This window comes from Rhododendron vialii, chromosome 7a, assembly GCF_030253575.1.
Source record: "Rhododendron vialii isolate Sample 1 chromosome 7a, ASM3025357v1".
Lineage (NCBI taxonomy): Eukaryota > Viridiplantae > Streptophyta > Magnoliopsida > Ericales > Ericaceae > Rhododendron > Rhododendron vialii.
In genome coordinates, this window is record NC_080563.1 from 18477763 (window position 1) to 18493401 (window position 15639).

A 15639-nucleotide genomic window follows, 5' to 3' on the forward strand; every position below is an offset into this window, starting at 1 on the left:
CAATACTTGAAAAAAAAACAGAAGGTAATTTACATTTGGAGCCAGAGAGAGAGAGAGAGAGAGAGAGAGAGAGAGAGAGTTAATGGTCGGATTATGGTAGAGAGCTGCAAAATGACTTGCGGAAAATTGATGGAGAAAGTTTCACTTAAATTGTTTTTCAAATTTTTAGTTCAACCAACACCCAAAAATTAGTAGAAAAAATTGTGCAGAATAATATTCTACTTGAAAGTTCATCCCATACAAACTCCATTTCCCCACCTTTTAAAACAATGTATTCACAAAGTCTCAAATCAACAGCAAATTTATTAAGCAGATGTCCAGTCCAAGTCCTCCAGAAGATATTTACTGGTCTCTCAGCGAAAGAAGATCAGTACGTATCATGCAAATGGCAGTCACATCATCCAAACACTCAGCTTATAGCAAACTGCAATCTTTATAACGAAATGCATAGTACTAAAACAAAACCATTATTGATACGTAATACTTATGTATCTTTCGTGAATTGTAACCACCATCCATCACACATTGTTTCGATACGTAGGTCTGAAGGAAATTCTCAAACATCACCCATCACAATATGGTTTTCACGCAACTTCAAAATATCACACCGGTCACTGGATAAGCAAAGCTCGACCACAAACAAGCACACAAGGCAATGTCTATATGTGCCATAGAACCGTAACTGAACACGTTAACCATTTTCATCCTGCCACTTTTCTGGAGAGGCTTCTTCCAGGCTGAATCTCTTGAGATCGCCCAAGAAACAAGTGAGGTTGGCCATGCCATCCCCCAGCCTTCATAGGTGCTGGAACGGCGTGCCTTGCTGGCACTCGTGCAGAGCCAAGAGCCATATTTCCCAGTTTCTCCGCTGTCTCTGAAACTCCACGGGCAACCTTCCCATTGTAAATAGAGGCTGCCAACAGAAACCATTCTAGTATATCAGAAGGGGAACAAACTGCTAAAACACTGACGATGTAACAGGCTTAACAAAATTTGATGGGCTTTATACTGGTATTTTAACAAGCTTTCCTATTACTAACATTTATGATGGTTTGCGGTTCACATTTTGTCTTAAACATCATTTACTTGATAACAACATATACTGGTATGAACTCCAAGAAACAAAAATTGTGCATAACCTTGTGTCACACCTCTCCACAGAGCTCTTAACATGCACAACCACACAACAATAAAAGAACAGATGCATGAGATACACATACTGTCTACGACTCTATGTAGTACGTACTGTTAGCAAAACAGCTAAACTACATCCAAAAGACTTTTCCAAGTGAAGTAACATGCCTCGTAAAAACCCTCAGTCATGTAAAAAAAGATTACTAGCTCCCTATGCATCCATTTCTCTAACTTTCTGGTCATTGCTCTGTGGTGCTTAGGAGTTAGGATGCAATAAAGATTCCGTTCTTTTCCTTCTTGTTTCTCAGTGTTCTTCCTTAGAGGGAGGGGACAGTGTCCAGCCAGGAGCTGAAGGTGCCCCACAACAGTACACCATAGATTATCACATCATCAGGGCAAAGATACCAGAGGTTTGAAGCAAACTTGTGAGGCACAAAAAGAATGGGGTTGGGGGAGCCATCAAGCTATATAAACCGTATAAAAAAATATAACAATAACGAGATAGCTGAAAGACTTACTCGGACTGTTCCTTGCAGGTGGCCGGTATCTTGGTTGAGGTTTGGCAGCAGCCTTTGTAAACTTATCGTTCTTAATTGCATCCTAAGCAGCACAAAGTTATAACCAGAAAAAATCAGTGAAGAGCACACAAATCACTGCCATAACCAAAATAACAGTACCGAAAGAATAGAAATAACCAAAGAACAAGCATCTGGAATAACCATCACCGAGAAAAGAACCTCTCATGTGACCATCTGACGTAAAATGCAACCCACCAAGGTGCCATTTTATGATTCGAGCCGTTCATTTTATAAGCCTCCGTGTGTAAGTCATCCATGCAAAAATGACGACTAGGAATATGAAACGGACCATGGTGGGTCCCACTTTATGTCGTCTTGTGTACATGATACAGATGCAAAAGTATATGTAAGCTCATGCACTTCAAGTCTTACCTGATTATTCAATTCCAACTTTCGCTGCACACCTGCAACAATCAACTGAAACATATCAGAAATGAGGCACCATTTTTCATTTTCAGTTGTCAATTATGGCATTATGATCCTCAGAGGTCCATAAACATACAGATATCATTCTAGGTGACATTCTGCATGGTCAATACTTATTCAGTAGAGTCTAGTTATTTGCAGGCATGGAAGAAAAAAGAAGAGTTGCAACTAAAATCACCTCAAAGAGGATAATACCATACTAGCTTTAGAAAAAACAGATCATGTTATAGGCATCGAAGTAAAAAATGAAGTTCAATAAACATTAGATATCACCAACAGATACAAATTTGGCATCTCCCATATATTTATAATTCCATCTACTCTCATATAACCAATTACATCAAGAACTCCCATAAAAAATAAAAAAAATTACGTCTAGAACCAGAACGGTTCTTTAAATATAGCGAAAGCTTTATTTAGAGCATCTCTGAGGGAGGTGGCAAATTTCTATACTATATTTGGCTGTGGTGACACATGTTTGGAACAAGTGCACTCCAAAGCACCCTTCAAATTTTGAAGTTTTTTATTATCCTTTGACTTTAATGGACCCACTGCCAAATAAATTAATTAATTCACCAATCATGAATACCTAATTTTGTGAATTGGCAATTTGAAGAGTCACTTGAAGAGTGAGAGCTACACCAAAATGATGTAGCTAGTTTGCTACCTTCTTTGGAGCGCATTTTGCTTACATGGCTCTTCAAATGTAGTTTAGTTTGATTTTGCTACTTCCTTGGAGATGCTCTTAGATCATCAAAAACTATCAATAATGTACGACCTGACCTGTGGTTACAGAAACGTGAGATTTGACAGGAGGAAGGTTGCTTGCATGCTTCAAATTAGGCAGAGTCCCAGAATACCGCCTCACAGATTTCTGCTCTAATGCACCCCTTGTTCCAGCTGCGATGTGTGTCAAAAAATCAGGATCTAGTAGTAGTTCATAAATTTTCAAGGAGGACAAAATAGTCCTACAAAGACATACCTGATGGAGGTGTCCTAGTGACAGCAGATTTGGAGCGCAGAGATGGTGGGATGTAAAAGCAACTCTGACATATTAAATGAAGCAATTAAATTAAAAAATTACTGAAGGCGTGGCAGATAGACTACAAGGGAAAATAATGATATGCACATTCCAGGTCTTATGGTGCAGAAGGAAAACAAATTGGCACCTGAAAGAAAGGATGTTGTAAGGCCTCCAAGGCTGTCGGCCTCTTACAAGGATCCCACGAACACAGCGACTAGATTGGTAAGACATAGACAAATAAATTTTAGAAGATAAGCTAGATACCAAACAAAACCAGCTAAGCTCTCAAAACACATTATCATAAAAACATGGTGACCAAAAGTATAGCAGAAAGTTACTCCATAAGTTTCAAAAAAACCAGTACTTACTGTAATAAAATTGACAGCATCCTCACTAGCAGATGGTATCAACACAGATAGATGTACACCAGTGAGCTGTCATGTCAAATAAAACAGCATTATTTAAGGCCTGGACCATATTTACTAACAAATAAAAGTTACTAAAAGTTAATTTGCTAAATGTGCTAAAACAATGACATTAAAAGTCAATGCACATGCATAAGACAAGAAAAACTAGGAAGCATTCTAATTATTCATACAGATTGCACCAACGAAGCAGAACCATAAGAAGCATGCAATCAATGGAACTTCCAACATTTGCTACAGTTCTAACAGCCCATACTCATATTACTATGGAGACAGCAAAAAAATCTAGACCATGACCAGAATATGGGCCCGATACACATAACTTGCAACAGCACGAAAGCTCAGGCATACACAGCTACATATCCAAACTACAACACCCGGCAAAGCACTTGACGTAGCAAGAATATTAATGGCTTAGAATCCACAAAGGGACATGGTAAAAACAAAATCAGCTGACCTGAGGGAACTGGTAGTTAATATCGTTTGCAAGTTTAAGTCCTTCAGCCCATACACTCTCGGTCGGAGTACCTAGTACACTGCATATTTTGTAGATCTCATCTGCTTCACTGCAGCAAGAGGGTTGATACTTAGTCCACTACACAACACACACACACACAGAGGCAAAATTTTGAACAAAAAGATTTTCAACCCAGAAGATGTATCCAAATCAGGGATTAAAAGTTACATTGAAAACATCGCAAACACATCATAAAGTAAAATGTTATACTAAAAGCATCTTTGATCTTAACCTTTTCACCTCCTCTATAGTGAAAAACAGCTTTAACGGCTTAACCAAAAGTCATGATCTACTAGATCTAGTAACTGTCCCAACAGACTTGTAAATTATAACAAGAAATGAAAGGGATGAAAGAACAAGATATGCACCTTGAGCCTGGAAAAAGGGGACGGAGGGTAAACAGTTCGGCCATGATTGCACCCATTGCCCACATATCTGGTGTATGAAGGAAGAAAACCAATTACAAACTTAAAATTTAAAGGCATGATAATTAATACATTTCTTAACAAGGTTTATTTCCATCAACTCACCAACTGCAGAATCGTATAATGGAGACTGAAGCAAAACTTCAGGGGCCCGATACCTGACAAGTCATATTTAGGATTCAAACACACGGCATAACAACAGAATTTTGCGGTCACTATAAGAAAGAAATGAAAAAAAAATAGTGAAAAAGAGCAAAACCACTATGTCGTACCAGCGTGTTGAAACATATTCTGTATAAGGTGGCTGAGAGCTGATCTCACGAGCAAGACCAAAATCAGCAATTTTTATTAGATCTTTCGACACCAGCAAATTCTCTGAGAGAGAGAGAGAGAGAGAGCTGAAAAACATATTCCTCAAAGCAAAAACCAAGGGCAGAAAAAAGGCTTATACAATTGACGTGAACCCATGCCTATGAATCATTCAGAAATATCATCCGATATGAAAAAATTAAACACAATTGCTTCTTTGATCTTTCTATTTTGCAAAAATTGAACGGATACAAAAAGGAAGAGTTGTAACATCTCAATCAGGTCTACTTTTCAAAGGTCATATCTACCAGATAGACAAATCCTGGATCATGAATCATATGCAATCAGTAAGAATTACCTGGCTTAAGGTCACGATGAAAATATCCTCGCTGATGCATGTATGCAAGCCCCTGAAACACTTGAAAGCACCAATTTCTGACTTCAGCTTCTGAGAAAAGCTTTGCTCTGTCTTTAATAAGTTGATATAGGTTGCATTCCTGAAACAAGAAAGAACTGGCATTTCACACAACTAACAATGTAATTTAAGAGTGAGCTCATTGAAAGACGTGGTAAGTCCACAAACCATGTACTCGAACACAAAATACAGAATGTCATTCTCTCTAATGACTTCCTTCAGCTTCACAATATTAGGATGGTTCATTTTCCGCAATGACTGAGAGAGAAAAAAACATAAACATGTAATGTCAAAACAGAGACAAACAGTAAAGCCAGAGTCTTCAAATTTAAACAGTAAAATGTTACCTTAACTTCTCTCAAATTTATACATTCCTCCCAAGAATAATATTTTCTCTTCATTTTCTTAATTGCAACCTGTAGAAATAACAAAAGTTGTGGATGCTGCTCAAACTACTAGGATATTAATTCAAAAGAGCATACTGAAACATTTCACGAAGTCATCTATAACGGCGACAGGAAATTATGTGAACTTACAACTTCACCACTCTGTTTATTTATAGCCCGCCAGACAGTTCCAAAAGTTCCATCACCAACTTCTTTGATTATCTTATACCTGTACCACCCAGAAGTGCCATGCTGAATCAACAAAAATCATGATAGAAATTTCACCAAAAAAGATTAAACAAACCAACGCACCTCTCCATTCTTGTGATTCAAGAGCCCGTGATGCTTTATTTACTCAACAAAAAAATGCAGGTAGACGAAAACTAAAACAATTATCTTCAGTAGAAGACTTTAAAGCTGATCTAGCTGAATCCGCCATCAATTTTGTGTTGCACCATGCATGAGCACAGAACCAGCATATTTCTGATGGACAGGCCGCACAGCCTTATTCATAAGATGTACCAAAACAAAAGCCCTGAGGTGACAGTAAGGCATATATAGGAGGACAAGAGAACTGCAAAGCATCTTGACGCCGGTCCAAATTTGATCAAGCCAGAGTATGTTGCTTTAGCAAATATACTGGATCCTTGATCAGAACAGAGTCACCTGGCACTATCACAAACTTGATAAAAGCTACCTCAGGTACATTACATAAACTCTCTCACAAAATCTTCAGTTACTTTACTGATCAACTCATCTCTCTGACCAGCAGCCGTCGGGAAGAGAAGACAGAAATACTTAGAACTACTAATATAAACTACTTAATAAAATATCATTCTCCGTTTGCAGATTTCAACCCTGTATTCAGAAAAAGAAAAATAATAACAAAGACAAAGGTTAGAGTCAGACTACAAAACTAATCGAACGAGAACAAACATATTGAGTATACAAGAAACAACAATAGGCGAAGCTATACCTAGAAGACGATTTCTCATCGGTCACAACTGGATATTGCACCAACAATGCACTACAAGCACGAAAGGTGTCAGAAAATGCTTCCAAATAAAGCTGGCTTGGTAAGAAGCAAATATGCAGCTTACTCATAGATGTGCACAAAAGATCTAACACCTATCTCAGAAAGAAATTGCGTTAGGCCTCCTGTATTGTTTATTCAAGAGAAAATGTCCACTAAGTGCAGTTGACGAACGAAACAAGAAGGAAATCTCCAAGTACGAAACGCCGCCAGTCAAGCGCTTGCTGGAGAGGGAAAACCCGAAACTGGTAGCAATCTGACCAAAGGCACACTTGTTCCATGACTTAGTAAAGGAAAAAAAGTCCCCGAAAGCGAAGTCTGACGCAACCTGGCAAAGCAAGAAAATAGGCACCATAATGCACATGACATAAACAAGGTATTCTGCACGGATTAAGAATGACACTCTCAAACAATCACAAAAGCAAAACCAAATATACAAAAAGAATTGGTATCTCTGAATTTCCAACGAGTGGCAAGAATGGATTTAAGTCGTTATTAACTCCCCCATTGCCACTTCTGAATACCACATGCAACAATCACCCTAGTGATCTTAATAAAGATTTCTACCATTAAATAACAATCCCGTGACAATATCTCGTCAGAGATAGCCTGCATTTATTGCTTAAGTTCTTTTCTTATCATCTAAGGTTTGCTATATGTGTCTGTGACGGCGGTGCATCAAAACGTAGTAAAATCTCAATCATACATGAAAGGCTAAATCAAGATCCTATATGAAAAGAAAACTAGATCACGATGATATCTGCAATCCAAATAGTTAGATCCAACCAAAACTTTTCAGACACCACTATAGCAGTATATTTCTTCAAAAACTATTTCTTCAAGCCAAAATTTCAACACTACCTTACCTCATATCATCAAACTTAAATTCTAGCTATGATGCACAGACACAGACACGGGAATTCTATAAAAAAATGGGGACACGGACACAGCGGGGGACACGCCACATGTATATTTATTTACTTATTTATATTTTTTTCCAAGTTTAAATGGCAAAATGTGGACAAAACAAAAAATTCATAGTTCCAATACCATTCAAATAAAACAAGATATCCATAAGTTCAATACAACCCTATTGAGAAATTACAGTTTGACCCCCAAAATTTTAAAAAATATTACACTTTGACCCCCCACCATGTCCCTCTAAAAAATTTAAATTAAATTATGGGACATACATGTCCCCATGTCCGACACTGTAATACGTCGATCTCTAGAGGTGTCGGTGCTTCATAGAATTCTAGGCATCAAGAAACCAGTTCTTTGGGCAACATGATCCTACGATGATACAACAAAAAACAATGACTGCATCCCAGAAAATCAAAATTTCTATACAATAAGTTCGGACTATTTTCTTCAATCAAAAGCAGAGAACCTGCTGCAAGTTCCTTTTTTACTTCTAATCTCCCCCTTCTTGGGCTTCCCCCTTGCGTGCATTTTGGTGGTGGTGGTTGGAATTGGATTTTCTTCTCTTTTTGTTAGCATGTGTGTGGCCCCGTTTACAGCTACAGAATGTTAAGGCAACGTTAACCGTATCTTATATTAGCCTATGATGCACGGATACGGACACCAACACGAACCTCTAGAGGTCCCCGTAAAAAATTTAAATTGAATTATGGGACATGCCAAGTGTCCCCGCCGTATCCCCGTGTCCCAAAACTGTGATACTTCGACCTCTAGAGGTGTCGGTGCTTCATAGATATTAGCCAAAAACTGTTACTTACATGATCCACTGTACAATATCGATTTGTAGGGACCACCGACGTTACCAACTTACCATCCCTTGCGATCAATGGAAGCTAATAAAATCTTTGAATAGAACCCTTCACGATCTTCTGATGCTAAACGTACAAAATACTCCATTGGGGCTGAGGAGTTAGGAGGGGAATTCTAGGATCCAGAGGGAGAAGTTAGTTATTAACATGCTCGGATTACTTTAGGAGGGGAAAGGAGAGCTGTGGAGGGTTGGCGAGAAAGTACAATCATTCTAAGACGTGCTCTTTTTTCCTTGTATCCTTCAAGAATTGGAAGGAAACCGAGGAGAAGTGACTTGCTTCTCATAAACACATTCATAGTTCCTACCATTATACCCTTCATTAATTCTTCTATATTTAAATATCGAATTGCACCTCCCTTCCCCACATGACTATTGACCAGCCAGATAAAGAAGAAGGAAAGGTAACTCTCCTTTCCCCTGTCCAACCATAGAAGGGGAAGGATACTCCCTCTTTCCCTCCCCCTCATAACAAACACGAGGGACATAAAACACAGCAACCATTCATTGCCATGAGTCAACAGTATCATATATACAAATCGTTTCTAAAATCAAAACTAAATATCCCAAAGTTCTAAAAAAAAATTGATCTAGGCAGCCAACTAGTCGGCACCTAGGCGCTAGGCTGGGGTCCAACACCTAGATAAAAATCGGCCTAGGTGCCAAGTAGACAGCCGCCTACGGAGCTAGTTGGCCAACGAGTCGGCCTCTAGGCGCTAGTCGCCCCTCTTCCACCCAACTAGTGCCTAGCGACTTCTAGAACATTGAAATGTACAATTGTTGAAAGAAAGATAACGGCTTAATCAACAGCTTGAATCATGAATATTCAAAACAAAAAAACAAGCACCATGAGGATTTATACAGAACCAAATCAACACTAATCACGTATCATAACCCAAGTGTCATATGAATAAAAAATAACGATAGATTAGATTACCCCAAATTCTGATCTATAGTGTTCAAAACGACGTTAATGGATACACAAAAGACGGAACCCTAACGTTAATTGGGAAAATTCCGTAACGCTAGATCTAATGAAACGAATCTGAAACCGGTTCGAAAATATTTCGAATAAATCTGTTTAGATCTGGTTCACATCCAATACGTCGTGAATAAAGCACGAATACGTAGAGAAAAATCACAACAAGATACATACATATTATTCAGAGTGAGAGAGAGGGAGGGAGAGAAGGTTACCTGTGGTGCAAACGGCATAACCTAAAGTCGCCACGGACTGCGGGCAGCTCCGCTCAATTTCTATCTCTCTCTCTCTCTCTCCCCCTCTATTTTTCTCTCTCTAGAAAACTCCCCACCCACCAAATATCTGTATTCGCTTTGCGGGCAAGAAATCTTGTTACTTTATATAACCCAAAGGCTTTGATTAAGTAATCGTCATGAAGGGCGTAATACCATATTTTCATCGAATTTTAAGCGGGTCGTTTTTCTCGCATTCTTCATTAGGTAAAATACTCCTACTGTTTATCATTTCACGGAAACGATTTGACCATTGTCAATTACCGTGTAGTCCGATAATATAGCGAAAATAAACTCTAAATAAATGTTTGCTTTCTTTACAAATTTTACCGGGTGGTTAAATATTTTACAACTCAAGGCTATTTCAAGATTCAAATTTAAGTAAGGCACTTGTAAGCTGATCTGTATATCCGTTATTGGGAAAAAAAAAAAACTTAGTGAGAAACCGAAGAATGATTTTCGCAATGTAGGACGGGGAGACTGAATATAGTAGTATATGTAATAATGTGAGAGGGGCTACGATCCTGTACATCCGTAGTTTAGTAGTATAAGCTACGAAACGTTTTAAATCTGGATGGTGCTATGGTGGCCTGGTGGGTGGGACATCCCTAGTCACTGCCACTTGATGGGTGGACCCAAGATCATTTAGCAGATCTGGAATTCTCTCGTTTCTCAATTTGTTTTTGGTTCATTTATGGAAAAATATATACAGTACTTAGGCCCCGTTTCAGAAATCTTCTTAAAAAATAAGCAGGTTATTTCACATTTTCAAACTCAAAAATAATGTAAATGAAAAAAATTTACATATCCATATTGTATATTTTTAAATTTCAATAAACCCGTAATTTTTTAACTTGTAATTGTCTTCTTAAAAAATAAGGATCTTTTTTTAGCGGCCTACTCCATAAAGATGCATGGGTTGTTTTAAATCAATTCTCTCGTTTTCCCATGGAACTTTGTGTTGAAATTAAGCTTGTTTAATGAATAAATTCTCAAATTGAATAAATATATACAAATGCATGAAAAATCTTGTAATCTAGAGAGAAGATGCAAATAAAAGATATGTTTTAATTTCAATGTGTTAATATCATTATTTAAAATAATCCCGCGACCCTCCAAACCCAACTTTTGGCACTCGAACGTGTTGTATAAGACATTTAGGGCTCTTATTAATGTCGTGATAATTATTCTAATATTTTTACCTAATTAATGTATTTAATTAATTTTTAATCAATCTAATTTCTTAAAAATAATTAATAAGAGCCTAGAATTTTTTTTAATATATTTTTTAAAAAGTTCTCAGTCTATTATTGACATTAGGGCCATACAAGAATAAGGGCAACGGCCCATTCATGAAAAATTGTGTGATTGCATTGCTCGTTATTTGTTTTAATTATAATTTGATTTAATTGTGTATTGCACCGACACTTGATTTGAATGCTAGATTGGACCCTAGAGACATGGGGTGGTATGCGAATAGAATTCACCTAGACGATGCTAAGTAATTGATAAATTGGAAAGTTTTATTTTTAGATTGCCTGCAGGTGGAATTTTGAGATGTGATGAGATGACTTGAAACTGGCAAAGTAAGCCCAGTGATGATTTGAAACTGACAAAGTAAGCCCAGTAATGATTGTGAAGTGATGCATAAGATAGGCGAACCCTAGTTATGATTCGGACATGATAAGCTTTCTTTTGTTGTAATGAGAGGGATACACACTAGGTACATAACTTAGGTGCAATCCGCGACAGCAAAAGAAAGTGATCTCATGGGATAGGGCATAGCTAGTGGTTGGGGAGGAAAGATCTCGTGGATGAGATCTTAGATTTTACGTTAGGTTAATGGATAGTAAAGGACTGGCACTGTGAAAAATCTCTGTTTTACTTTTTCAGTATTATCCTGCTGCTTGCTAGCTGTAAAGTAAGTGGGGTAGTTGGGTTGGATTATTCTACTGGGTGATTTATCACTCACGGATATGTCTGTATCCTGATAAATCGATTGCTTCGGCGATCAATTTGCCAGAGGGTGCGCAGGATTCAACAGAGGGGATTCAATGATGGTGCAGTTCGACACGGAGAGAATATCAGAAACAAAGATCGAGTATGCTTAGAATCCGTATCAAGCCTAAAGTCAGCTCTGAAGTCAATGTATTGACAATGTATTTTGAATCAGTAGATTTATCTTGAGATTGTAATAGCTAAACCTTTATTTTGAAAAATTATATTTATTTAGCAAAAATTTCTTAAGAAATTATTTTATATTACTTCCGAAAAATCGAGACTTTACAAAAAGAATTACTTATGAATTTCTGGTCAAGAACAATAAATTACCATCCCCACGATGTTGGTAATCTTTTTAGGCAAATGCTAACTAATGTTGTCGGTGCACAAGTTAAGATGTAATATATATCTATATTATAAAATAGAGCGGTTTTTGTCTATAGATATAAATCCAGCACCCTCTACAACCGTCCGATCAATATTTCATGTTAGTTGTAGCCGTCTGATCGAGAGGATACTTCCTAATCTAAACTCCCCTAACCTTATGACCGGTAAATCTTTTCAATTGATTGATTTTACGTTGTTTCCTTAACAAGATTTTCCTATTTAAATTTCCTACATCCAACTCAATAATTTCCTTTTAGGTTGATTTTTCTACATTCAAAAAGGAAACAAACATTTTTTGATTCATACACTAAAAGGAAACATTCTTTGTTTTTTAAAGTTGATAATTGTTGTTTCTTTAAAACGGGGTAGCATTCACATACGTTTTCCTTCAATAATGAATCTACATTTGCCTTAATAATCTAATTCATAAGCTTCTCTAAGAAGAGAAGAAATCAACTTCCTTCTACCTTGATTGGAGAAAGAGAGAGGGTCATTACCTTTACTTTGTTAGAACAAAAGGTAATCAAATCTTTTTATTTTTTTCGTTATTCTAATGTTTGTACATGTTCTCTCCCTCTCTCTAGGTTAGATGTTTTGAGGCAATTTGGAGTCATGTTATCTGAAGTAGTACACTGTTTCTCTCCATGGATAATTTTTTTAAAGTTGTAATAAAAAATGTTGTGTCGCGCCCTTTTTTTTTAATCGGCGTATTGTGTCGTGCCTTTAGGCATGGGCAATCACAAAATCCATGATACTGTTTTTGGAGCTTTTCTATGGTCATGACAGTATTACTATTAATTGAATTAGTGGTTTGGTTTGTGATGATATTGATTTTTATATTCATAAATGTGTATGGCTTGGTGTATGACCTGCGTAATTGTACATGTCTTCCAGTTCTTTGTTAATACAAATCTTGCTTATCCACAATGAAGGCTTTACTACTTATTATGAGTTAATTGTGGGATTAGGAATTTGTGAGACCGGTTGTTGGTCAGATTTTGATTCGCTAAATTATGATTAATATTGTAACGACCCGAATTAGGTTGATTTTTTAACATTCAAAAACGAAACAAACCTTTTTTGATTCATATATATACTAAAAGGAAACATTACTTGTTTTTTAAAGTTGATAATTACGTTGTTTCCTTAAAACGGAGTAGTATGTACATACGTTTTCCTTCAACAATTAATGAATCTACGCTTTCCTTAATAATCTAATTCGTAAGCTTTTCCAAGAAGAGAAGAAATCAGCTTCCTTCCAACCTTGATTGGAGAAAGAGAGAGCGTCATTACCTCTACTTTGTCAGAACAAGAGGTAATCAAATTTTTTTATTTTTTCGTTATTCTAATGTTTCTACTCGTTCTCTCCCTCTCTCTAGGTTAGATATATTGATGCAATTTCGTGTCATGTTGTCTAGAGTAGTACACTGTTTCTCTCCATGGATAATTTTTTTTAAGTTGTAATAAAAAATGTTGTGCCGCGCCTTTTTTTTTTTTGATCAGCGTATTGTGTCGTGCATTTAGGCATGGGCAATCACGAAATCCACGATACTGTTTTTGGAGCTTTTCTATGGTCATGACAGTATTTGTGTTAATTAAATTAGTGGTTTGGTTTGCGATGATATTGATTTTTATATTCCTAAATGTGTATGGCTTGGTGTATGACCTGCGTAATTGTACATGTCTTCTTGTTCTTTGTTAATACAAATCTTGCTTATCCACAATGAAGGCTTTACAACTTATTATGAGTTAATTGTGGGATTAGGAATTGGTGAGACCGGTTTTCGGTCAGATTTTGATTCGCTAAATTATGATCAATATTGTATTGACCCGAATTGAGATGTTACAAATATAATTGAGGTTCTGATTATAATTCTGACCCATTGTTGGTTTCGGTCAATCCTTAAGGATTCAAGGGTAAAGACCTGAAGTTTTTTTTTGTATTCCAAGACGTTATTTGTTACTGGTGAAAAAAAAAAAGAGAACATTTTTATTTTCCTTTCATGTATTTCCTTTTTGATAACTCAGATATCTATACCAATTTTCGCGCACCTCAACTAATCCTGGAGGCTCCATCGCCCACTTGCAAGGAGTTGCAGAGAGTACTCAACACCAACAATGCCTCTCAACACCAACAATGCCTCAAAGAGATATGAATATGTTAGCCCCAACAATCTGATGATATGAATATGTTACTTTATTAATGATTGCCGTGAAGTTGTAGTTGATATAGCTGCTATGAGTTACTCAACTCTCCTCTCCTCTCTGCCAAGGTAATTTAGGGGCTTTTGGCATCATTGTTTATGTTGTGCCTATAAAATGTGCAGGGACGCGCATGGGGTCTTATTGTACGTGTTGGAGTTAATAAATTATTACGTTGAGCTTGATTTTTCTTGGACTTCGATTGTGCTCTAACGTAGACGGGCTCACTTGAAATTTAACAAAATGTAGTACCTATTGTCATGTATTACTTTTCTATTTTCTCAAATTCTATTCACTTTTGGGTTAAGAATACGTTGCGCCGTGCCTTCAGGCACGGGCATCCACTGGTATAGAATATTTCTCAAAACTTAATGTCATTTCTAAAGGAATCTGCCCCCTTTTGCCGATTTCTATTTCTGAAGTTTTTCAAGAAATCAAGGGCAATTAAAATTTTGGACCGGAAAACATAGATATGGAAACGTTTTCAATATCTTACGTTCAAAGTATATGTTTTCATATTCTACTTTCTCTGTCTTACGTAGTTACGTTCAAAGTCTTCAATATAGGCTTTTTATTTTTATTTTATAATCATCAATCTATGTCATCAATATCTATGTTTTCCAGCCATTCTTACAGATCAAGAGCCATCTGCAACTTTTTTACTTCCTTTCTTTCTTTTTTCTTTTCTTTTCATTTCATTTATTTTGGGTTTTTCTTACTCATGTGATCACTAGCTATTTCTGGATCTATAAGAGGAACTTATTTTTTCTTATAAGATTTTGCGAAAAATTGAATTTTGAACGTCTCAGTTAGTTTTGTCATGCCATGGTATTGGTTTAAGGCAAAACTATGGTTTATATTTTGTTAGCACAATTTAATTGGATATTTGTATCTGCAAAAAGTACTAGATATCATTATGGTAAGATATTTAATTACATGCTAAAATAGTGGAGTAATGAGTATATGTATTTACATTGCTGTTGAATTTCTTTTTTTTAAAAATGGCATTAATAGTACTGATATCTTACTGTTGAATATCCATATTTAATGCACCTTAACTTGTGTGTCTGGGGCACTTGTTAGCAGAACGGATCCTTTTATATAGAGTGTTGGCCTTGAGCTAAAGATGTCGCCAAATTAGGTCCCCAAGAAATTGTAAATGTTAGGGGCTCCTTCTATGTTAGTACCCTATTATAAAAGTTCAACGAAAAAATCGACTATATCATCATAGTTGTTTCTAAAGAAAAAAGTTTTCAAAGTTGAAATTGATTAAGTCTTACCTTCGCACAACTATGTCACAAGAAATGTCGAATGAACTATCCATCATATCTAGT

The 15639-nt window shown here is 36.6% G+C and overlaps 1 protein-coding gene across 3 annotated transcripts; it reads right to left on the bottom strand.

Moving 5' to 3' along the window:
• Positions 1–417: 417 nt before the first annotated feature.
• LOC131332043 (cyclin-dependent kinase F-4) lies at positions 418–9820 on the bottom strand. 3 transcript variants are annotated; one of them, XM_058366065.1, is made up of 19 exons: positions 9659–9819; positions 6740–7000; positions 6616–6666; positions 5952–6497; positions 5790–5868; positions 5601–5669; positions 5422–5511; positions 5197–5335; positions 4802–4904; positions 4635–4687; positions 4473–4539; positions 4045–4153; positions 3531–3596; positions 3308–3376; positions 3121–3184; positions 2922–3038; positions 2085–2116; positions 1653–1734; positions 418–913 (listed from the first exon to the last, which is right to left on the bottom strand). In XM_058366065.1, the coding sequence occupies exons 4-19, from the start codon at positions 5957–5959 to the stop codon at positions 702–704; spliced, it is 1359 nt and encodes a 452-aa protein (XP_058222048.1). In that variant the 5' UTR covers positions 5960–6497; positions 6616–6666; positions 6740–7000; positions 9659–9819; the 3' UTR covers positions 418–701. The 3 variants fall into 3 exon arrangements, with proteins under 3 accessions (XP_058222048.1, XP_058222047.1, XP_058222049.1); XM_058366064.1 differs by having other exon boundaries at positions 6616–7000; XM_058366066.1 differs by lacking the exon at positions 4802–4904 and having other exon boundaries at positions 4635–4669; positions 5277–5335; positions 6616–7000; positions 9659–9820.
• Positions 9821–15639: the final 5819 nt, after the last annotated feature.

Bases quoted from the DNA above. Each gene is read 5' to 3' on its own strand.
- LOC131332043 (XM_058366065.1), bottom strand. The intron at 5,336-5,421 runs GTTTGTGGACTT...TTCTTGTTTCAG, and splicing joins ATTTTGTGTTCGAGTACATG to GAATGCAACCTATATCAACT. The intron at 3,597-4,044 runs GTCAGCTGATTT...TTGACATGACAG, and splicing joins TTAACTACCAGTTCCCTCAG to CTCACTGGTGTACATCTATC.